General features: G+C 40.0%; 1 protein-coding gene across 4 annotated transcripts; it reads right to left on the bottom strand.

Annotated features, from left to right (window-relative positions):
- Positions 1-528: 528 nt before the first annotated feature.
- KMT5B (lysine methyltransferase 5B) lies at positions 529-20,557 on the bottom strand. 4 transcript variants are annotated; one of them, XM_065755089.1, is made up of 10 exons: positions 20,437-20,557; positions 18,371-18,616; positions 17,399-17,546; positions 9,626-9,791; positions 8,567-8,676; positions 7,825-7,991; positions 7,135-7,154; positions 6,837-6,973; positions 3,986-4,182; positions 529-2,651 (listed from the first exon to the last, which is right to left on the bottom strand). In XM_065755089.1, exons 2-10 carry the CDS (start codon positions 18,528-18,530, stop codon positions 1,183-1,185), a joined length of 2,574 nt encoding a protein of 857 aa, XP_065611161.1. In that variant the 5' UTR covers positions 18,531-18,616; positions 20,437-20,557; the 3' UTR covers positions 529-1,182. The 4 variants fall into 4 exon arrangements, with proteins under 4 accessions (XP_065611161.1, XP_065611160.1, XP_065611163.1 ...); XM_065755088.1 differs by having other exon boundaries at positions 18,371-18,613; XM_065755091.1 differs by lacking the exons at positions 9,626-9,791; positions 18,371-18,616; positions 20,437-20,557 and having other exon boundaries at positions 17,399-17,481.
- Positions 20,558-25,076: the final 4,519 nt, after the last annotated feature.

Here is a 25,076-nt window from a genome sequence, read left to right as displayed (position 1 = left end):
TGGATGTATTTCTAAACTTAAAAACCCTTCTGGCAAGTTATCTCAATTTCTTATGACAAAATTTTGCACAACACACAAATATTTACAACATATACATATTTTTTCAGTCTTTTACAACTGGTTCTTAAAAGACAAACATTTTATAGGTTACCACAGAACAAAAGCTGTGACTTAGTTGTTTTTAATTTCATAAAACTATCATAAGTTAAAGTGAATAGATTTTCTTTAAATTCCTTGTAGCATTTTACAAGTGCAACAGAAAAATATGAAGAACCAATTCAGGATAGCTGCAGTTCATTGGATAAATGTTGCCCGTTGTAGTCACATTATTTCACAGCAAATTCTTGAAAAAATAAGCACCAATCATTCTTGCAAAGAACAATTTTATCTAAAAGTATTGAAAAGTGTTAAATACAAGGTGTTTAATTTACATAACAAGCAATAAATACACCATATCCAAACTTTTATTCTGCATACTGCTACCCTTGTACATATAATGTACTAAAAAGTCAGCAAATTGTCAACACCTTTTAATTTTTTTAATTTTTTTTTTTTTTTAAAGAAATCAATTTGACTTCCAACCAACGGTTTGCTACTATAACAAAGGCCACAAACAGTACGTCTGGGACAGCATACAGTGTTAAAACTGACGAACTCCAAGGGGGAAAAAACCATCTAGCAAATAAATCAAAAAGCTGTAGTTAATTGCTGGTGATATTAACATATACTAGAAAACCTTAAATATGCTGCTACTATGATTTTTTTTTGTTTAGTCAAATATTGCAAGAGCAAATTAACACTCTTACAGACCAAAAATAATTGTGTAGCCACACTGTATTCTCATTGTCCTGCATGGAAAGATTTGATGCAACTTACTTTGCTTGAGCCTTTATTTTACAACAGAGCATTACCTCTACCTCAGAATTGCACGTAAGAAGGCTATTAAAAAGTACAATAAAAATCTGCACAAATCAGACTTAAGAAGAGTCAGTATGCTGTACACTTTCTACAATATTATGTCGATAGGTGAATAAACAATAAAGAAGTGCTGCCACTAAGTTTGTCAGAAAGTTCTTCAGCTGAGGAAAAATCAAATGGAATTTGTTGGTGGTGGTTCTTTTTATTTTTTTATTTTATTTTATTTTTTTAAATGACATCCAGGTCAGTTTAAGACCTAAAAGCTTATGCATTGAGCCTTAAAGACTGATCTTCCCTCCTTCTGGAAGAAATATCAATATCTATTGAATCCTTGCCAACAATGAGCCTTAATCTCTTTGCTGGAGGAAGAGGAATAAAGTCATCAAATTCATCATCATAGTCATCTTCCTCTTCATCATCCTCTTCTGAAGAAGATTCATCTGCTGTTTCCTCCTCATACTGAGCATAATCATCTACTTCCATTCTTGACTCCAAAAGGGAGAGAGTTTCACTACAACACACACCATTTTCATGAAGGTCCTCAGGATACGTCCCTCTGTTTTCCTCCTCTCGTTTTAATTGTATTTTTAGTTTTGTTGAACTATTGCCTGATCCTGAGTTAAACCCATTATTTAGCTTTGCTACATATAAGTTATTATCCTTTTCATGGTCTTTACTTAATTTGATGCTTATTTTTGAAGAATTCATTCCATCAGATTCTTGGTCATTTGCCTTGCTACTGCTATCATGGCGCCTACGAAGAGTCAGTTTCGGGATCCCAGAGCTATTTTCAAGGATTAGCTGTGCATCATACCTTGTGATTCGTCTTTTCTTTTTAGTTTTTGCAGTTCTGAAGCTGTCCTTTGCTTTGAAGCTGTCAGATGTTACAACAGAACAGCTACCAGATCCGGAGATACAGTCTTGATAGCTAACAGGTATATCTACAACATTATTCCTCTCTCTGTTTTCCGAGTGAGAACTGATCAAGTCTGGTACTTCATCTTTTACAGGTGTATTGTGCGTATTATCTGCTTCATCTAATTTTGCAGGTGGTTTCACCAGTTTTCCTTGTCGAGATTTCTTTTTTGACGTGCCTGCGTCATTTTTCTGACATCTGACCTCCCCTTTATGTGACGTTCCATGAGCCAGGCTGTTTTCATCCACCACATGAGACTGCGGCTCTAAAACGTCCGACTGTGTTCTCGTCAAGTCATTCTTATAGCTATCCAATGTATTTGGTTCAAGCTTTATGTCAGAGGTCTCCTTCAAACTCATCCTTGTTCTCACTGACCTCCGTGTTATGTATGTGCAAGGTGGAATATCACCATGCTCATGAGCACCTTTCACAGAATTCAGTTTATATTCTCTTGCTGCGTGCCTTGTTAAGCATCCACTAGAGACTGCAACTTTGACTGGTCCCTCTAATTCTTTATCCTTTTTAATGGGCAAGCTTTTATACAAAACCACTTTAGGTTCTTTGAGAACTAGATTTCCCATTTCGAGCTTTTTAGAAGCATTCTTTTGCTCGGGCCTTTTGCACTGATTTCTCTGTTTCATCTTTGAAAGTAAAGGCTTTGAAGGCTTTTTCAGTCTCTTTGGTACCCTGGAATTATTTATATGAGTTAGTTTAGATGAGGTAGAGTTTGATGATGCTGAAATTCTTGATATAGACTGTCTTGTTAATGTTCTATTTTTGCCATTCTTTTTTACACCAATTGAAGTTTTTCTGTTAGCTGCAAAAGAAAAAAAAAAAATCATGATACTGATTTAACCAGAGGTTTCCACTCCCCAAATACTGCATTTATTTTTTCTTTTTTTTAATCATTTTTAATCAAAATCTGTCCAATAGGATAGACATTATGCAGTAAGCAGACTGACTGGCTCATTTCCTATTCAGATGTGAAGGGACTGTCAGAAATACCCAAGTTCATCTAAATTCCAGGAGTACATCTAAGAACTCATCTAAACTCCCTCCCCTCCACTATACCAAGTTTGATGTCTGTTGTTTTTGTTTTTTTTTCCCACCCCACTCTCAGTGGGAGAGGCAACTGAATTGTACACACACAAATTCCACATTATCCTCAGTATTTACTGAGTATTATTCCAGCAAAAGCTGAGGATCAGCAAGCTCTTGTTTTAACCCCATGATTTTTTTCTACCAGGGGCCACAAGAAACCCTTAACTACTGTAATGGTTTCATTTTCATTTTTCCAGTTGCTTGTCAACTGTCACTTAACGTGAGAGCAATAGAACTCCGCATGCCCAAGCAAAGCTGCAACTCTAAAGCAATGTAATCGGAGATCATACAACTGGGAAAATGTTTGTTACTGGTTTGTTTCTTAATGCACAACATCAAATAAGAGACAGATGGAGCCAAAATATTTTATAGTATCAAAAGTGACTCAGTTAAGTCAAAGTTGAAATTATTTGTATGTTGCCTATATTGTGTGTGAGGGGAAAAAAAAAAGAATAAAATAAGTAATACTCACTACTCCATGAAGAGAAGTCTTTCAAGTGCATGACAAACAAAAATCCCTTCCAATCTCTTCTGAAACTGTTAACTGCTCATTTCAGAACAGGTATCTGAACTATCAGTCCTGGATGCTGAAGGGGAACAGCTGCCCAATTTAAAGCATCTCTAAAGGTAATGACTATTCATTTAATAATCTGTATAACTATTTCTGTAACAATTGCTTTCCTACAGAACAGAGATACCTCAAACTGAGTTTTCGTTCCTAAGCAATATCACTGCCTGTGATTATTTACTGTATTTTTCAAATATGTACCTCATCAACACAGCTCTTTAACTGACAAAGTTATAAATATGACACCAATTATTAGCTGTAGGTATACAGAACAGATGAAAATAAGACTATACAAACAAATCAATTACTACTTCTCACCACAGAAAGGCTTAAGGAAAACAGTTAATTTGCTATATATTCAGTTTCTTTAATTACAGCTCTAAAGATGAGTATTTGAGATGCTTATCAAATACAAGACAGTAATTTCATAACAGTGAAAGTTCCCCATGTTCTGTGAAACTTTAAGTCCCACACTTGCTTACTTGCATTAGCTTTTTCCTGAGTGGTATCTGCATCAGTGTTAGAGCTGACGGACTGGCTGTCTGAGTTTTTGCTGCTGTCACCCAACTTTTTGAGTCTGTTCAATCGTTTATCTGTTTCTCTCAGTCCATATTTACTATTAATCACAGGAGTAGGGGCTGGCAATCCCACTCTTGATTTAAAAGCACCAGTTCCGCGTCTACAAAGGCAAAGATGACAAAAATAACCAATAATACAATTTATTTTACAAATAAGTGATTTGAAAAAACTTAGAAATTTGTTTCATATATATTAGTCTGAATCCTAGCAACATATGGATAAATAATACCAACAACCTTTGAATTTAACAAGGAATCATGGGCTGTTTTAATCAGAGATCTATACAGGTATCAGTTCACTCAAATGTTAAAAGAACATTGTTCACTTATGCATCTTTTTCTTCTTGCAAGCAATAAGTAGGCTTTCTCTTGCTTTACATCTGTTTTAGTAGCTTTTCATAATGAAATTATACACGTGGAGATGGAACATGGTAGTTCAAAATAGTACCTGAAATCAACAAAAGTTTAAGACTTTTTTTACTATTAGCAGCAGCTTAATTAAAAAGAAGCCAGCTCCAGTTAAAATGCTTATTACTGCATGAGTAAGAGTTTTAAGAGTACACGGAGTGGAATAAGATGATCACATATTTCTGTTTTCCTTTAAAACTGAATCAGTGTCTAATTTTCATGGTAAATAAGAAACTTGGACGTTATATTTATAGATTAAGAATTCCAACAATTGCACTTCAACCTCTACTACCCATTATCCTCCTTCAGTGCTCATAATCATCCCACAGGCTTGCATTTTGCAAAAATATTGGAGACAACTTCAGTTTGGAGTCCAGTGTGCTGCACTGGAAGAAAATCCACAAATTGCAACCAAAAGTACATCAAAGAGGTTGGAGAGGATTTCATTCTCCACAAAACTAAGTATTATTATGCAGATACAGTACTTGTTCTCTGATTATTATTATTTTTTAATACTAAGCATTCTTTTGGCATTGTTTTGAACTCTGCAAATTACAGACAGCTAAAATAAGAAACCAGGCTGAACTTAGCACAAGAGGCAGGCACTTGAGATCAGAACAATAGTGCCATAAATAATGACAACAGCCTTCTGCCATGTCTTTGGTGCTTGCTTATTTCAGTCAGACAATCAACATGTGCTTACCTAACAGTGTAAATGCATGTATGCACATTTTCTTCATGCTGACTTTTGGAGACTTGAAAACATTTTTTTCGGTGCTAGCCTTCCTAGCCTTCCCTCAGCTCCAAAACACGACCCACAGTATTTTAGAAGCCTACCACTTTTAACATTACAGAATTACAGCCTTTACAGAATAGTTGAAATTGAATCTCTTAAGAATTACTTTTTGTGGCATACAGATATGGTTGACTTCTCTACACATCTTTTTTTTGTAACAGTTATATATTAGGTTGGCTTATAAGCGCTTGTAATGACTCATTTTCTCTCTCAGCTCCCCTAAATTCAAATCTCTCCTGTAATTTTTGTAACATAACCTTGTGACTGAGAAGTAGACTCCTGAAGCACAATTTATCCAAGTGTTAAATTTGAAATACAGTTTTCACATACTTAAAACCTAAAGATGACAAGTTTCTGAAAATATTCTGACATATGACGTTGGTCCATTCTGAAAGTAAAAGTATATCAATATTACACTGAAAAACACGAGTAAAGAAACCTCTAAGTTGGAAGGCAAGAAGCAATCATGACGCTCATCTATTCAATACTTAGTAGCTCCCAGGACTGAATTATATTTTATCTAGAAGCTCTACAGATAAATGTCTGAGACTGTACCCTTTGCTTGGAATGACCTACCAACATCAAATGAATTTTGAGGCTTGCACCAGCAGGTTTTTCCCTTGAAAGAATTGTTAATAACCAAACTGCATAGTAAAGATTAAGGTTAGATTATTAAACTATTTACATGAGTGTGCAGTAAACTATTTCTCAATAGGATTAATACTTCCATTCTTTGTAGGACTCTTCTCTCTACAGTCAGCTCTCAATAACAGAACTGTTACAATTATTGCATACTTTCTCTTGAAAGCAAGTGAGGTTATCACAAATGATGTTGAACCTTTATGCTCACAGCAAGCAGAAGTTTCAACACAGCAGAAAATAAAAAAAAACAACTCTGAAATTCTTTTCAATCATTTTATTAAATTAGGTTCAGATAATGAAATGAAAAACAAATATAAATAAGCTTGCTGCTACAGTGCAACAAACAGGTATAAGAAAATACTTTCCAAACCAGCAGACACTTAATACGTGAAAACAACTAAGCTCATTTTCATCAGAGCAAGACAGAAAAGACCAATGAAATCTACTTTGTTCTAAGAGTTGCAGTCAGGATCTAGTTCCTAAAGGGCTTATAGTATCTGTAACTACTTCTCTTTCCAATTCTACCTTATTCAGAAGAAATATCTCGAAAGATTCTAGATTGTTTTTTGTTATTCAATTTCCAGGAAATACAAAAACAGAATATAGGAGTTCTTAGCAAACATGACAATTCACTAATAACTTGGAAAAAAATCATTATGATGAACTAAGAAACTATAATAATGGGTCAAAGAATTGTGTACTCACAAATTCAAGAAGCGTTTAGATGAGGTGCTAAGGGATTTGATTTAGTAGTTGGGTAGGGATAGTGATAAGAAGATGGTTGGACTAGATGATCTTGTAGGTCCTTTCCAACCTTATGAACCTATGAACCAACTGCCTCTAGTTTTACAAAGTATGTTATGAATACACCCAATTGCATTGGAAAGACTTATTTACATCAACACATACCTTTCACAGGTGTAACATTCGCAGTATTCATTATTCTCTCCAAAAAAGCCATCTCCATAGTAACAAGAGATTTCTTCTCCAGGTTCAATATCTCTTAGAGCTTTCACGCATGCTGTATCTCTGCCAGTTGACACAAACTTAAGAGGACAGGAAGTGGCAGGGGGAGGGAAAGAGAGGCAAGTCATTAAGGTTGAACAGTATCTAAATTAGAAAACAAGAAGTAAAACAGCTGGGTAGGAAGAGGTATAGGGGTAAAGGAAAAAAAAGGGGGGTGCTTTATTTTTAATTTCTTGCTTACCTTACAGTTAGGTCTGCAATCTGAAAAAGGTCCAAAAGATAAAGTCAATTAACTGTTGATAAGACCTGAAACATGAATAGTTGTAGATATCTAAAGTAAGGATTCACTCTGACTTCAATAACTCTAGAATCTCAACTAAATACTGGGAGTTGTAGTATTGCATAAAGCTGTATATTAGGAGATAAACACTTAATATAATTTGCTTTCTCTTCCCTATTCTACCACATTTTTCAAATTCCCTCCTTTTCAACATAACAGGATTTATCTTAAATCCTACCCACTTTTCCTTCAGCACACTAATACAATAGAATCAGTGAAGATTCTGTGCAAGTGTTCAAAAGCACAAAGAATTCACTTAAGAAATATGTTATTGCTGACTACATTCATAAACTTTGCTGTATTAACAACTCAGAGTAGGCCTCAATATGCTCCACTAATTCAGCTGCCAGTTCTAAGGTCTCTGTGAAAGAAGAAGCCATCATTTTCCAGAGCCTTCTTTGAGTTTCTCAGTTCACAGCCAGTTTGCTTAGTCTGAAAAGCTCCCAGCAGTGTTCTACATTACACTAGTAACCAGAGAAAACACCAGAATCAAGCATACTGATGCTCTCTGGTGATCTAGCTCACTTACAACAACGTTTCTGAATAGAACTGCTTGTGCCACTTAACACAGTTCCAATAATTGTTACTCACCATGATTGATAAATGCAGCAGGACCAAGCCAGAGTTGTGCACAGTTTTTCCTTGTGGAATACATTACACTAAAGTCATTTTCCCCATGTCTCAGCAGCATGTTTTCTTCCATTTCTGATAGCTCAGCAATACAGCCAACGAGTAATTCTATTTTATCATTCCGTTTCCTTTAGCATAAAAAATAGTAAAAATGAGAATATATACGTAAGAAAAATCAAAGTGTAACAGCATAATATTTTTTCTACAAAAACAGAAGATGACAAAGATTACACTAGGTAGACTTTTTCTTCTATATGAACTAAACGTCATTATGCCACTACATAGGATCAATTACATGAAGCCTGGTTACCATCACTGTTTCTGCAATCTCCTGAGGATGCAATAAGTAACCCGCAAGAGTTGTGACTGCCTCTGATGAAGATTTTTTTTCATTTTTACTTATCCCTGAAGCCAAGACTTTCAAGTGCAAACTTCTTTTATAGAGACTGCACTTATCAATAGTGTGTTTGAATAATTTTCTAGCTATTGACAGGGTTTTGAAGGAGCCCTCCTCTTTTTCCCTCCCAGAAGGTCCTTCAAAATTTTCAGCAGTTTCAACACAAGTTTTCAACACACTTAAACAGAGTTTCCACTCCAATTCCCTAGTTACAATTTTAATGCTAAATCACACCATAATATACTTTAAAACTCATTCAAAATAATTGACAGAAACAGAATGTAACAGTTAAGCTGTACTACTTACCATTCTTTTGTTGCAACTATTTTTGCTCCATTCTGCTCAGAGGAATACCGATTGCAAGGCAGTATCTCAAACCCACTGTCAGTTGCAAACATTCGTAAATAAATAAATACCTGCAATGAAAGAAAAATAATAGTATCCTGTTAAAAGTAGAATAGCAGTGAGGAAAACGTGTGCTCAAGAAGTCGTCTTGGGTCTTGAAGAACCATGGAGACATAACAATCTTGTTTAAAAAGATTTTACTCTTTCCAGCTCTGAAAGAGATATTATTTCCATGAGAAATCCAGCTGCTGAGCTCAGGGACTGCTGAACCAAATCACAGTTTCAAGCAGTTCCTTTTGGCAGCTTTAGTTAAGCACTTTGGGAAAGCACAATTCAGTGCCTACTTTCTTCTGTATTTCTCGATTGAATCTATTTTAGAATAGGAAAAGGCCAAATTCCTTTTGGTTGTATATGCAAACAACATATTCAACTCCAGAAGGAGGGTTTTTTTTTTTTTTAATTTTTTGAAGTAAAACAATACTACAGTTTCTGTGCACATGAACAGCTTATATGATATACACAAAATAATTCTGTGGTGTTCAAAGTAGAGGAAGAGCCTCCCGCATAAAGCACCTATACCCATAACAACTGAGCTACTTTGAGGTACCAAGGCTTTTCCCTTTTCCTTTATGTTTCTTTGATTTACAGTAGCTGTGAGTTTAATAAATAAACAAATGGGAAGAACTAAACAAAAATACAGCATAAAAAGAAGTCCTCTGTTTCAACAGCAGGGCTTCTCTCTTCTGCCTAGGACTTAAGCCAACTACAGAAGAGGCAAATGCATTCTCCCTTCTATATGCCTATGAAATAAGTAGCAACGGAAAGTTAGCTTTCCCCAACACTTCAAGTTATTTGAATTTTAAAAAACACAGGAAGTTCACGTTAAAAAAGCATTCCAACAAGCAACACGTAACTGCAGAGAATTACTTCACTTTGCTACTGCTACGTTCCTAAGAAACTTTTACATTTTCTTAGCCTTTCAACCATCTGAAAAAGCACATTAATTACAAATACACCTACATGTTCTTTGAACAACCTTTCCTGCATTTTGTTCTTGTTAAGAAAATAGTGCCGGGCCCAGTCACCTGACGTCAAGGACTTGAAGGCTTTTTCTAAGTGCTCATCTTTCTTAAAACGTTCAATCACCTCTTTTAGTTCTTCTTGCCTTCCTTTTATAGGTCGAAATCTGAAATAAAGAATAAAGCTATTCCAGTCCACTGTTATTCATTTGCAGTCTTCCTCACAGTAACTCACAGCATGTAAGATCTTTTGCTAGCCAGATGAATATTTTGCTTCTTGCATAAAGAAACTGACTGTTAAGCAAGCAAACCATAGCCCTCATTTTCAGTGGTAATGACAAAGGTTCCAAGCTTACTGCTTGGAACTTTAAAACCTTCCTCTCTGATGAGGCACAATTTATGTATAACATGAATTGCTGAAAAGATCAAACACCAAAATAATAAAAATAATATTTCTCAATTTTTAACACCTGTGATTTCGAAACAGCAGTGAAAGAAATAGTGTAATGAAAGTATTGTTGGCCCTAACTTTCCTTATCAATTTATGATGGCTATCTGTACAAAAAAAATTCAAGAAAATAAACAGGACACTCAAAGTTTTATAGAGGACTTGATACTAATGTTACTATACACAGTTCTGGCTTCTGTAGTTGAAGTTAACAGCTTTTGACTAAATTCATGACGTAAAAATCTTACTAAATGTATACTAGTTTCATTATCTCTAGTGAAGAATTACCACACTGATATTACTTCCTCTTACTTACCAAACAAAGCCTGTGTTAGGTGACAAAACCAAGAACTGATAAATAAATTACTTCATTAAGTTGGTGGAAGGAAACCCCATCAGCTCCAGCTCCCTAATTCATAACATTAAGCGTTGCACATCTCAATTCTAGTTTAATCATGAATAGCTAACAGTAAAGGGAATATAACTTCCTTCACAAGGAAGGAGAATGTTCCTAATACAATAAAGGAAGATATTCTAACAGCAGTACAGTTTCCAGAGGCATCGCAGGTTATCAGCTTTCCATGTTTGAAAGAAGTTCTTTGCAATATAGTAACTCCACAATTCTTTTTGAATACTGCAACAATTCAAGATCTATCAATGTAACCTTGTAAGCTTCCAGAACAGAAAATATAGTAGGTAAATCAAAGAAGACAGAAGGTAAGTATTCTACCTGCTGGAATAGCATCAATCAAGACTACAGTAATTCTTACCAAGAAGTAGATGGTGCATTTTAAAACATGCCCACTTAAAATTGCAATAAACATCAAGCCAGAAATTTTCCAGTTACCTTTTTTAATGAAGAACATACTTATCCCCACTCCCTCAAAGCAAAGTGTCCAGCAAGCCTTGCTGCAGAAGAAAGCTTCCTTCAGACTACAGATGAGGTGACTGTCATTTTGTTCTGTTATACTGTCTTCTTCATCTATTAGTCAGATACATACATTCAAGAGAAAATCTCCTGGTTATTCTAAAAATAAGAAGGAAACTTCTCCCAGATTTGATTGCCAAAACTCACAGCTTCCTCAGATACCATGGGAATTCAGAACGAGACAAACTACACTTGACTAGTTTCAGAAAAGGACTTACTCTTGTTTCCAGAGGCAATCAGAAACACCTTTTGTCACAGAGACTCATTTGTACGTCTATTATCTCAAGCACAACTCACACCAGCACACACAAATGTGACTGGTCAGCACTTTATTTACATCTATAACAACCAACTACACAAGAAGAAGAGACATAGCATTTACTGCTAAAAAGCAGTCTTTGTCCATTTCAGTTCTTCCTGGGCTAAGTGAATGATCGCTCTTCTCTTTTACATTTGTTGGGTTTAATTTTTACTCTTCAAACCAAGTAATCTGCTGGAATAAAGATAGATGGAAAAGACCACATTCAACACTGTGGTAGCGCTGGAGACGTGCAACAAAAGGCAGTTCAGTTTATACCAGCTAGAGAAAGCAGTACCTGAACTCCCATGAAGAAGGGAAAAATGAAAGCATGGACGATGCAAAACTTAAAACAGAATCAACATCCTAAGTCTTTGAGAAGTTAGAATAACATCCTATAGCCTCAAAGTGGCTCTCCTATTTCACTTCTTCCACAATGCATCATTCTCTAGAGGCTGACCAAACATCTAGACTTGAAGAGCTACCTTAGGTAGCTCAGGAACAGGCACTAATCTTGTGTACCTCCACAGGTTATGTCAGCAGGGGTTTCTCCAGGTTCTTTTTTCAGGCATTCCACACTGCTACCAGAGTCTTTTTAAAAGTCTAGCAGCAACTCATGTAACATCATCCTTGACAAGTAGAAATACTATATGCACAAATCTTGAAAAGACTAAAAAGAAGGTTGAAGGTATGGTAAAAAAAACAAAACCAACCAAAGAACACCTTGAAACACTAACAGGTCAGATAAACATTACACCGTACACATAACATTTGAAATCTGAAACAGGAAAAGGGTTTTTTAAAGTACATGACTTGGAAGCCAAGGGTTCAAAAATGCTGCCAAGGATCTTCTTCAGAACCTTTGTCACATTTTACTGAGATTGTTTACCTGGCAAAGAAGCAAAGAAAGAAAGGAATCCAAGCAAGCAATGGAAGCACCCACAAGTATGTGGGAAGAGACTGGAAACCAGCAGTGCAACACAGACCATTCCACTTCACGGGTTCCCGACTCAATGAAACAGAATGACAACTTGTACTCTGAGCCTCAGTGAGTTTTTCCACAGTTCAACTGCAAGCATAAACTACAGTATATAAACTGTACGAAGTCTCAGATAAGCCAAAATACCACAATCCAGATTTCTCATGTTTCACAGGGACATTACCACAGACACTGCAATGGGTACCCAGTGATTTGACACAAGTTATGCCAACAGGCCAAGAAAGCCTGAAAGCTGAGTATTCCTTGACAACGTGAGTCTCTGCTGCATTTATATTAATGCACTTCTCTAAAGAGTGTTATGAAGTAGAAACTTATCCATTAGGTTTTCCCAGCACTACCTGCCAGAAAACCAACACTGAGACAGCTTCTCATAACTACCTAGGATTTCGGTGTTACAGAGCTTCCTCATTCACATATGACATGAAGAATCTACTGATCTGCTCGAATCACCTACGTGAATGTTTTCCAGCAGCACAAGAGAGCCTGAAAAGACACCATAGCTAAGTATATTTAAGAGCTGAGCAAAAAGAAAAAAAACAACACTACTAGAAAACTACATGGTGTAAAATGGGAAACTATAAGAGAAACAGACAGATGGAAAGACCACAAGAAAACCAAAATGAACAAGCCAGTCACCCCTGTCTCAAAACAGAGTCAACTGAAGTCAGAATCCAAACTTCCGGTTTGCTCCCACGAATTATGTCTTTATAAGACTCCATCAAGAAAACTAAACAAGATGTTCTCATATCTGAATCTCATCATAGGCACAAATCTTTGAGCCACCCTGAAAGCAGCTTCAGGGAAGCACATTTCACAGAACACAGAGTCTGCTGCAGAATGGTCTGGCTGTTAGAAGTAAGCTAAGAATGGAAAACTCAGCTACCACAGTATCTTTAGAGAAAGACTAATCACCTTTCTTCCTGACAAGCTGCAGAATGGAAACTTCTTAAATTTCCCAGCAGATGATCTTATCCCAGTTAAGGGTCAAAGTGAGGCTGCCTCAACAAGCAGGACGTAAGAAAACAGCTTGATGAAGCACAGCTCTTTCTTCCCTCTCAATTTCCTCTTACCTCAGGAATACTTAAAAGAATCTTCAAACTCCAAGGTATAAAGCCAAAGGTCAGTGAGATGCTTGCCTACACAGGAAGTTAAAGGAGAGGCTCTGATAAGTTTGGAAGCACAGTACCTTATTCAGCCACTGAGAGCACTGGGCATGAACAAAGATGGATCCTAAAAGAGTTGTGGTACAAAAGCCCATGTAATTCATGCACCTGATAGCACCAATGCGTGATAGAGGACTCTAATCACTAAACTTAATTCTTAAATTCTGACTGGGAAAAATCAGAAAGACTACATTTGTTGAAACACAGCATCCTGTTGGCCTCTTATCTTCCAGACAAAGTGCTTGTTGTTGTTCTACTTTAGTGGCTGTGGAAAGAGAACAAATTACTGCTTCTCTAACTCCAGAAATTCAGCACAAAAGCCAACACTGCAAGGCTGTTAAGTATACAAAGACAGTAGAACATGAGTTGAAAAGTAGTATTTAGGTATCATTTTTCATTTATCATTCCTACTACCTGTAGTAGGAATACCTTAATTAAAGACAAGTTATATAAATATCAGTTTTTGTGTTTAATCTCCAGTGCTGTTATGAGGAAAAATCCCATATTCCTTGGAAAGCCAAAGCTCAAGACTGCATTTTTTAAATGATAAAGTAGTCCACTTAAGTACTTAAGTTTCTTGAACTGAAAACATACACATACCACTGCAGTCAAAGCTCAAATCTGATCTAGACAGAAGTAAGAATTCTAGCAGCCACAGAAACTCATTCACCAAAATACAGTTGACAAATAAATGCAGCACAACAGCTAATTCTAACACAGTCTTTGGAAATGGGAAGAGATGAGTAAGAGAACCAGAAGCAAGCTAGGCAACTTCACTGAATTCACTTATCAGGAAAAAGTAAAGAAAAAAAAAAACAAAATAGGGAACATGTACTTCACACAAAAGTCAAACAAAACCACTTTTGGCGACAAGTACACAATGGCATCTGAAGAATGTAAGAGCTTCAGAATGAAAAAGTATACTGGTACCTCTAACACATCTCCACAGCACAACACTGAAGTTGAACTATATAGACACACAAATTCCTTCAGTAGGTGTCAAGTGCCTTTTTCCACATTTAAACTCCACTCAGTCAAGATGACCCCTTTAATTACTATATTTAAACAAGCTGAGAAGAAGAGATTCAGCACAGATCTCTGAATGCCAGGTATCAGGAGCGACACCCCTCATCCAGTACAGGAACAACCGACTGTCTCCCATATGGGCAGCGATTTTCTACTAATGTACTATCTTGCAGAGATATGAGCTACCAAACAGGGGATGAAGACCAAAGGCCTGTAAAGAAGGCTAGAAACTCTGGAAACAATCTGCTTTCTCTTGGAAAACTAAGATGAAGAAACAAACAACACAGTTACTTTTGAGTAACACCATCGAATAATTTCGAGAGCTATATTTTATGCAGTCTATCAAATGCCTAGCAACAAGATATTTCAGTGGAATACTAGAAAAACTCACTGGGGGATCTGACTGAAATCTTTTGAAAACTAGCTTTCAGCTCTTTGAAATATTACTGACATAACTGCTGACAAAGCCACCAGCACAATAACCAGGTCAGAGGACACTGAGATTGTGGGACCTTCCTCTTACTGACTCCAGGAAAAAAAAAAACACACAACAAAAAGGCAACAACAATAAACCACCACTCCACATAGAACACACTCAGGTTCTTGTCATTATTTCAATATAAAGAAGATATAAAGAAAGAAGTTTCAGGAAGTATTTTGATATTTAACTATAATGTTATAAGTTTCTTCTCTAATCAGTATACTATGGGAAAAACAAACTATCTATACAAACTCTTCAACTAAAGGAATGAATGAAGTACAAAGAGTGCTTGTATAGAAGACACTTCTATAAACAAAAATTCAGACTTGGTTTCTAGAAGCAAGACAAATACAACTTCAGTAAGCAATCATCAACTCACACTCGGCTGCTAGTCACTAGTACACTTTCTGGACACTTAAACAGCCAGGCAAAACTGCCACAGTCACTTCCACGTGTGTCTTCAAACAAACTGGAACACGGGAAGAGGAAACATTTGCATGCCTTCATAAGTGGATATTTTATTTTCAGCTCACCTCATTACACAAATGATGTTACTAAAATTCATATGGCTATACCATGCTGAAACAGAAGATACCCAGTGTAAGTTGAAAATGTTCATTTTCACTACAAGCATAATTTGATACCTGAATATATTTGTTTTGAATTGAGTCTACACATATTCCCTTCTCCCTCCCCACCTTCCTTCTGAAATACATGAGAGTGACAGTTCTCCCAAGTTCTAGAAAAGCTACATCTTACTAGATGGAAAGAAGGTGGTCCAAGCTAAGTAGCTACAGCAATAAACTGAAGTCACCACTACTCTGGAAGACAAACAAGAACTATGCTGAGAGCTTAATTTTGATTCATTACAATGGTAGAAACTCTCAATAAGACATTAAGAAAGAGTCAAGAAGACAAGCTTCTGGCAGAAGTTGTAAGCCTCACCTAAGTATTTCCCATAGTGCTCCAAGATTATTAACTATTGTCCTTGAAGGCTGCCTGTAACTGTTCTCCAAGCCTGAGAAAGGAAGAAACACATGATGATAGCCTTTGTGTAGTCTTTTGTTGCAAGTTAGTAATTCGAGAAGTATTTCACGCATTGAAAACATATCATTTACAAAAGCAACTTCTCCAGCTACTGATATAATTTCCTTAGCAAAAAGCAAAATAATTAGCTGTTTCTGAACAGCTATAGACTAACATTCATGCAACAACAACAAAAAGGGCTTTTGAGCACACGTGTTCAGCTCAATTGACTCTTGAAAATGCAGATACAACTGAATATCTACCTATACACTGTTTGGGGCACAACATGCTATTGTAATCAACAGCACAGAAACAAAAGGAAGAAAGCTGGGATTTCTCTTAAAGATGGACTCTCTGTAGAAAAAAAAACAAAAACAAAAAACATCTCACTGGAGTAAGTCTCTACAGTTACTAAGAACATACTGCTACAACTTCAGGTGCAACTCACGCTGTTAGCCATAGCAGCCAACAGCTTGTCACACAGACACATACATAGTACACTGAACTGATACTCTGGTTATGTGCCTATGCTGTACAGATAAACTGCTCTTCTTTAAAAATATCCACAGCAATAGTTGTAAGGGTCATGGGAAGCAGGAATCCCAACAGGGCCTAGAAACCCCAGCTCAGAACAAGATCCCCCCTTTGTTCATACAGTTATAAACACACAGTTCCTTGTCCTTAGAAACTTACCACTCACGCATAGCTTTTTCAGTAAGCCAGCAATGCATATCTTTTACAAAAGACACTTCTACTTGGTGGTGTAATTAGCAAAACAGGAAGAGGCATGCAACATCTAAACCATGAGCCCACATTGAATTTAAGCCAAGCATTCAAGCAGGTGCATAACAGTATGTGCAAATCTGGTAGGAAGGTTCCAAATGTGCACATCAATTTATCTTATGTATACACAGACATATCTGAGCAGCATTTCTTCAGTATGGATCTGCAAGAGCTTGGTACCAAGTGGCACTAACATTGGAAATCAGGAAGTAAATCTCAACATGTAAAAGTTGAGGGAAACAAAAAAATCAATGGTCAAACAAAATAAACAGGAAATACACCATACTCCCCAAACACCAAATCTTGTATTTGAGATATTATTTCAAATGGCTAACGGTTTAAAACTTAGGATGAGTTTATGTATGCTTTTCTAGCTTAAGCAATTAACACACTACTGCACAGCAGAAACTGTCGCTAAGGATAACAGGAAGACATGTGACAGCACTACAAAACCATACAGCTACAGAGCTTAAAGTTCCAGCCTCACATGCAGCACCATTCTAAAGGCTGAATCCACCGTCACTGTTTCAGACTCTTTAAACATGCAAGAAATTCCAGTTATCATCTTAATCGATGTAATCAGAGGACCACAATTCTTTTCTAGAAAAATAGAAAAGTTACCTAGTATTCATTTTGTGTGTCTGAAAACCTAAGTAAGGGTCAAGAACCAAACTAGTTGCTAGGTCATCATTTTCACACAGTTCCTTGGCAGACATTCCAGAGGAAGGCACGTAACGACTCTGACCCTCAAATCCTGAAGCACCACTACCTGCAAATAAAAAAGCATAAACCAGGTATCACTTATGGAATGTTCTGAAACCAACCTACATTAGGGAGAAGGGGATGCTGCAACTGAAGTTTGGATAGTAAACAAACCAACAGAACTACAAAAGAAGCAGCAGGAGCACAGTTCATTTTTAATGCTAATGGTTATTGCAGCTGACAATGCAGAGAACATTTCAGAATGTATTTTTATGGGTGCCTTTAATTTTGGCTTCTCTTTCCACCTCCCCACATACAAGCATTTTTCCAGAGTACATAATCCAGCCATAGTTGCCTATAATTTCAGGTCTGTGAGTTTGACAAAGCCGTAAAAATTTGAGCCTGACTGTCCTAAAATTTGAAACATAGGTTTTCTCCAAATTTCTATTTCATTCCTCATTCCAAGACAATAGCAAAAATAAACACCCACATTCCTTATCACAACTTCGTAGCTACTACTGATATAAGTGACTTTACAGAAAGTGAGGTTTACTTCATCACAGAAACACGTTCACTAGAAGCTGGGCTAGCTAGTAACTCGAGTCATATCTGTTATCTAGTTCCAGTCACAGTTAGTGATCCTCAGTTAGTGCCAAGTGTGTACCTTGCACACAACCACCTTCAGATTAATTTTCTGTTCTATTACTCTCAACTTTTCAACTGAAAAGACCCATATTCCCAAAATGAGTTACTATCAGATATATTAATTAATTAGTTGGACATAGATAAGAGTTACATACACACCTCCTCTGTGAATTGAGACACAGTAGAAGCTGACACACAAACTGACAGATGAACCACAAACACCAAAGTGCACAAACATGTACTTACATCTGCTTGATCTTCTCTCCACTCCATTTTTGCCAGACCTGGGATTCTCCTTTCCTGTATGCTGCAATTTGGCCTGATTCTGCACGTGGTCGTTAGACGCCCTGCTTCCACTTCTCCTGCCATTCACCACCATGTTCTTGGATTCTCCCAACCACTTCATACCCACAGACAACCTGACCCAGTTGCATTTAGTCACTTTTCCAAAGGCTCGGAGAAGTGGATGAATAATTTCAGCTTCAATACCTACTGGAAACAAAATATAAACATCAATAGAACTTACTTGGAAATCTGCTTCCGAAACAAAGCTTTAACACACACAAATATATAAAAAAGTAAAATGGTGATCTGCATTTGCAATAGAAAAAAAGAAAAGTAATTCACTAGCAGCAGTAGAGATAGCTGCCACAAACAGACACTCACAGGAGAACTGCAGCCCTGCAACTTGCTGACACATCTGGAAGCAAAGACAGAATTCTAAAGTTGGTAAATTGTTAAGGAATGTCTATATAAACACACATCCCTACGTAATTATACAGATATACACACAATCTGAAGATCATTGAGCATCAACCCCCTGCCACGGGCAGGGCTTCCCCCAAGAGATCAGGCTGCCCAGGGCCCAATCCAACCTGTCTGAGCACATACAGGGATGGGACATCCTCAGCTCTCTAGGCAGCCTATGCCAATGCCTCATCACCCTCTAAGCAAACATTTTTTTTTCCTAACATCTGATTCTGTTTCTCCTCTTTTAGTTTAAAGCCATTCCTTCTTGTCCTGCCACTCTTAAACTACGTAAAAAGTGGCTCCGCCTCCTGCTTATAACTCCCTTCAGTCATATACATCAATACATGCATAGCTATGTGACTCCAGGAAATCGAGCATTTTCACACATACACCCAATTAAGGTTATATTTCCTAATAAGAGCAGTATACAACCTGCTTTGAACTTACAGCAGAGAATGACATTACACAAACACCCTCCAAAAAGTAATGAAGTAAAATACAAAAACCAAACCAAACAAGCCCAAACTCACAGAAAACCAACAGCATTTTTAGGGGGTGGGGGAAAGGAGGTTAAATCCTCGTTTTAAAATGGTGTGTAGCTATATTCAAAAATCCATCCGTAACGTCCCAGAGGACCCAGGTGGTTTCTGGTTCACGTGACAAGAAGCTCAACAACACACCTCAATGGGCTATGATCACAGTATCACTGAGGTTGGAAAAGACCTCTGAGATGGCCAAGCCCAACCCACCACCTCCACCATGCTCAGTGAGCATCTCCCTCAGTGCCACATTTACCCTTTCCCTGAACACCTCCAGGGATAGTGACTCCACCAGCTTCCCGGGCAGCCAGAGCCAGTGCCTCAGCACTCTTTCGGAGATGTTTCCTAACAACCAATCCGAACTTCCCCGATGCAGCTTGAGGCCATACCCACTCATTCTATCACTGATTACCCAGTAGAGGAGGCTGACTCCCACCTCCCCACAGCCTCCCATTAGGTCGGTGTAGAGAGCAATAAGGTCTCCCCTGAGCCTCATCTACTCCAGACTGAACAATCCCAGCTCTCTCAGCCGCTCCCAGTCAGACCTGTGCTCCAGACCCTTCACAGCTTCCTTATTTTTTTTTCCTGTGTCCTTCCTCGTAGCGAGTGGCCCCAAATGAACACCGCACTAGAGACGCACCCCCAAAGGAGCTGAGTACAGGGGATCACCTCCCTGCTCCTGCTGGCAGCGCTATTGCTGATACAAGCCAGGATGTTGTTGGCCTTCCTGGCCACCTGGGCACACTGCCGACGCATATTCAGCCGAGTACTGACCATCATCCCCACAACCCTTCCACACAGCACTCAGTCACTCTACCCCAGGCCTGAGGACGGCTACAGGCAGGCACTCCCTTTCCTCCCTCCCACCCGGCTCCCTGCTGCCCCCTAGGGCCTTCCATTCCGCCCGGGCCTTCCCCACCGCGGGGCTGGGAGGGGGCGGACGCCCCTCGGTGATGGAGGCCCAAGGGGGTGTGGGGGAGAGCCCTGCTCCGCCGCCATTTTGTGCCCCCCCTCCCCGCTCACCTCAGGCCGCCTCCGCTCCGCCGCCGGTGCTGCCCCAGCGTCCGCCGGGGGGGGGAAATGGCTCATCCAAGGGAAAAGAGCGAGGGGTGGGAAAAAACAATTAAAAAATTTAAAAAAGAAGGAAGGCGAGGGGAGAAAAAAGAGAGACGAGCGAAGGGGGGGAAAAAAAAAGTAAAGAGGTAATAGTGAAAAATAATTCCGGGGGGGGGAAGGGGGGGCGGGGGGAGGAAAAAAATGGCGGATTAAAATCCAAGATGGCGGCGCCGAGGGGCGAGCGGCGCAGGGGGGAGGCGATGGAGCCACCCGCCGACAGATCCTTCCGCCGGACCCCGCGAAAAAGAGTCCCCCCGGCTCCCTCGCAGGGACCCCGCGGGGCCGCGGAGAGGGCCGGCAGTGGCCGCCGCCGCTTCCTCCTGCTCCTCGCGTTTCTTTTTCTGCGTTGAAGGCCTCCTTCAGCCGGGCTGCCGAGCCAGGTGATCCGCCGCTCCAGCCACCACGCTCCTAAGTTTCTTCCTCTCTCTCCTGCGAAGCCGCGACCTCCTCGCCCCCTCCAGAGAGGCGCCGCCTGCCCCTGCGCTGCCGGCGGCGGAGGGACACCGCGGCCCCAGCCTCTTGTGCCCGCCGCGCGGAAGGATACACAGCTCGAAAGAAAAACCGAGCCGTCCTCCGCCTCCTTCGTCGAGCCGCGCCGCTCCCCGCCTCCCCCTCACGCGGGCCGGCGCAGAGGCAGGCCGCGACTCAGCGAGCTTCCGCGCCTCGCCCGCGGCGGACGGACGGCGGGGACCGCAGCGCCCATGACCGCTCGGCGCGGCGTAGGGATTCCCGTAGAGAAAACGAGGTCCGGGCCGCCCCGCCGCTCGGCGGCGCACGGGGAGTAAGAAGTGCCGGCCGGCTGCGTGTTGCTGGGATCCCTCCGCCCGGGGCTGCCCTTTAAATGTGGGGAGTCCCAGCTCGGGCGCCGCTTGTCTCGGGGTTTTAAGGGCGAGTCGCGTCTCGGCCACCCTGCTACGATACGCAGCCGTAAACTGCGTGTGTGGCTGCGGCCCGCCCGGTGAGGCCGCCGCTCGGCGAGCCTCTGGCACCTGCTTCCCCTTCCGCCTTGACGGGGCTCTTTAAAAATGGCGCCCAGGCGCTCCGCTGAGGGAGCGGCGGCGAGAGCGCCGCGGGGTGGCCGGGGCTGCTGCGGCCCTCGGGCGGGGCTGCCGTCGGTGCGGTCGGGGCGTGCTCGAGGGGCAGCCCCTCGGTGCAGGAGTTGGGTGGTCTGCGCTGCTGCCGCGTTCTGCTCAAAAGTTCCCAAGTTTTACCGCGCGCCCGATGTTTTAAGTTGCCCCTTTGTGTTTATTGACGCACCACCGCGCGGTGATCACGTTACGGTTTGTTCTCAGACGTAAATTTCATTTTTCTGTGTTTACCGGGAGCTTTTAGAGTATTCGAGTTCTCTGCAAGCCACCAGAAACGTTTGTGGGAGCGATCTGCCGCAGAGAAAGTTCCAAGAGCCATTTGCCAGGGTCTTCGGAGAATCACAGTTTGGTTTGGTTGGAAGGGACCTTACAGCTCACCTAGTTCCCACTCCACGCCATGGGCATGGCTGCCCCCCACCAGCTCAGGCTGCCCAGGGTCCCATCCAGCTCAACCTTGAGACCCTGCAGGGATGGGGCTCTCTGAGCAGCCTGTGCCTGTGCCTTGCTGCCCTCTGAGTAAAGGATTTCCTCCTAACATATTACCTGGATCTCTTTTTTAGCTTAAAGCCATTCCCCCTTGTTGTATCACCACTGCACTGTGCGAAAAGGTGATCCTCCTGCTGTTTATCAGCTCCCTTCGTGTCCTGGAAGTCATCTGGTGGTACATAGTAGGAAACTAAGTTTAAGGTTGATAATAAAATAAAACTAACAATCAATTAATAAACAAACTTTTCATGTGGAACTGAATTCTACTTTAACCACTGGAGTGCTGTAGTTCCTGGGAATGGCATGGATTCCGTCAATCCAGACTGAGCAAATGAATTTTACCGTAACAATAAGGGGCTGCACTTGAAGCTGAGCCTTGCCATGCCACGTTGTTAAACCAGATTAGCAGAGGTTTCATACTTAAATTGCAAACCCCAGAAAGCTTTACTTAGACCAGAATTGGTTATTAAGAGGACAGCAGGCAGTGGCACTGTGATAATATTAGTATCAGCACTTGCATATTGTTTTATAGGTGCCTCAGCCTGTTCAGTGCTTGCGTGGACTGACTTCGGGCACTGCGTAGTGTGGGCACGAAGGTATCGCTGCAGTTTGGTGAGTTCTGAGTGGAGCTGAAGGGAGGGCAGCAAACTTTATTTACACCCTCCTGCAGGCTCCAATTTGTGATCTGAAAGCAAAGCAGACTGAAAAGACTCTTTCAGAATACATTTATCTTATAACACGTTTTTCTGCTGCTATTCTGATAGTGATTATAAAAGTTAAAACAAAAAATGATGCTATTTTTTGTTTGACTGCAATTGGTTTTATTATTTTTCCTACCTTCTAGCATCTTCCCACTGTAGCTCTTTCATTCAATAACACAAAATGTTGTCTTTGAAAATCAGAAGTCAGGTGGTCAAACCGTGACAGCATGCTTCAAAAATAAGTCTACTATGTTAAATTATTTTGCCTGCCCATATTTTGTTCTGAAGACCAGCAGACGTGATTACTGGCTCCAACTAGATGTTATCAGAAATTTGTTGTATTTGTTGTATTTCTACTTTGAAAACCCCCGTAGAGAATTTCAACAAAACTTTCCCTTCCAAAATTCATGCTGCCACTTAGGCTTAGTCTTCACCGGAATGCAAATGGTCTCAGATTTGAAACTTTTATTGTTTCCTAGTTAATTATCAAAGAACAGCAACGATGGCATCATTTCTTACAGGAGTAGAAGCTTCTTTCAGTCATGTTACCTGGTATTTCAGTTACCTGACAATCATGTGACTTCTGCTTGATATTTTTTTTAATGATAATACAGGGCTGAAAGATGTAAAATATGCCAGATGAGTTTATTTCAGCATGCATTGGCAGGAATCAGAAGTTTTTAATTCTCAAAGTAGCGTTCCTAAATTGTAGACAGTAATACAATTTATAAATGACTACATTTACTCTTTGCTGAGTTTGTAGCTCTTTCCATGTTGAGGAGATTTGCATTTTCAGTGTCTCACATGGGCTGTGACCCTGTAGTCGTAATATTGCAAACTTTCTGAAAGCATAGTTTTCACTGAAACTGTAGTTCTTAAAATCTTTATGTGATGAGTGGTTTTGTAAAACCACATCTTTCAAGCCGTGAAATTTGACTTTTGGATTTGAGTTAGGTGTAGAGACCGCTGCATTGCACTCACCTAGGGCATCAGATAGGTCCAAGCTTCTACAGATTCAGAACCAGACCTTCAGTACTTTCCTCTCCATGAAGAAAGACTGCAAACAAACCCTGTCCAGTGGTACAAAGCCAAATTCAGCTTCCAGTGGAAAAGATATGGCTTTTGCTGAGCAAAGGATATCTTGTCCCCATGTGACAGGAATGCTGTTTATTATTTATTGTTTATTCTTTTATTTGCAGATCTTACTTGAAAACTGTAGTTACGAGAGGCATACAAACATGAAACTGAAAAGTCCATTGCCAACTTGACAGTTTAACTCAGCCACATAGGCATCTGGGACTTTTTGCCTACTTCTGTTATGCAGGACTTCTGCATAGCCCCAGTGTAAGCATTTTTTGAAATAGGCATCTGGGAGTGTTTCATGTGCCAGTAACAAAGCTGAGTTGTCATACGTGTTCCAGCTCTCCCTCAGGCCTGCCAGGCTAGGGCACCTCATGCAGGGAAAGTTTTACAGCACTGAGAGGAGTGTCTGGGAACAGAGCACACTGAATACTGAATAACTCAGGGTGGTACTGCTCTGACCAGCCCTGGACTGTTTGTTACTCAGACATGCTCCAAGCTAATTCCCATGCATAGTTTGACACTGCTCCCCCCCATACTCCATTGCTCGGAAGCTCTGCCCAGTTTCACTGCCCTAAAGCACTCCTATATACTGTACAAGCCCCATGCTAAAATCTCCAAGTTTGTGAAAGCATTAACAATAGTCTCTTTTAAAAATAGCACTATGTCTTGTAGCTGCTACAACTTCTGTTGCAATTTTAAGCTGCATATACTGTACCCAAATCTGTACAATCAATCCTGCTGATAGTAAGAGTGCAGCAATACCACCACATGAAGTAGAAGCAGGAGGAAATAGAAGTACAAGGAAGAGGCTGTAGTAAATCAGCAGGTGTAATGAGCTTGATTTTTCCTTCGAGATAACGTTTTATCTTCTGTTGACACTAAGCAGATGTTCAATAGCTGTTATTTTTACTATTTAAAAGAAATGACGTTGTACAAAGTGAAACAGGTTTCAATTTGCAAAGGACATAGCGAGCAGTGGATAAGCACTTTATATTGCACTGGGCACACTAGGAATTTGTTTCATTTGTCTGGTGAGTAAGTACATGTCTTCCCCACGATGCCTTTGAGAGGATCAGTCCCTTCCAGTCAGGTCCATGCAGTTGCCTTGAGCACCAGAAGCTGTGCCTCCCAAATGAGCCATGAGGTGTGCCCCTGCCATCGATGTGCGATTGCTTCTGACTGGTGTCAC

This window comes from Cyrtonyx montezumae, unplaced genomic scaffold (assembly GCF_038088225.1).
Source record: "Cyrtonyx montezumae isolate F1298 unplaced genomic scaffold, pur_monq_1.0 scaffold_10, whole genome shotgun sequence".
Lineage (NCBI taxonomy): Eukaryota > Metazoa > Chordata > Aves > Galliformes > Odontophoridae > Cyrtonyx > Cyrtonyx montezumae.
This window is presented reverse-complemented; position numbering and strand designations above follow the sequence as displayed.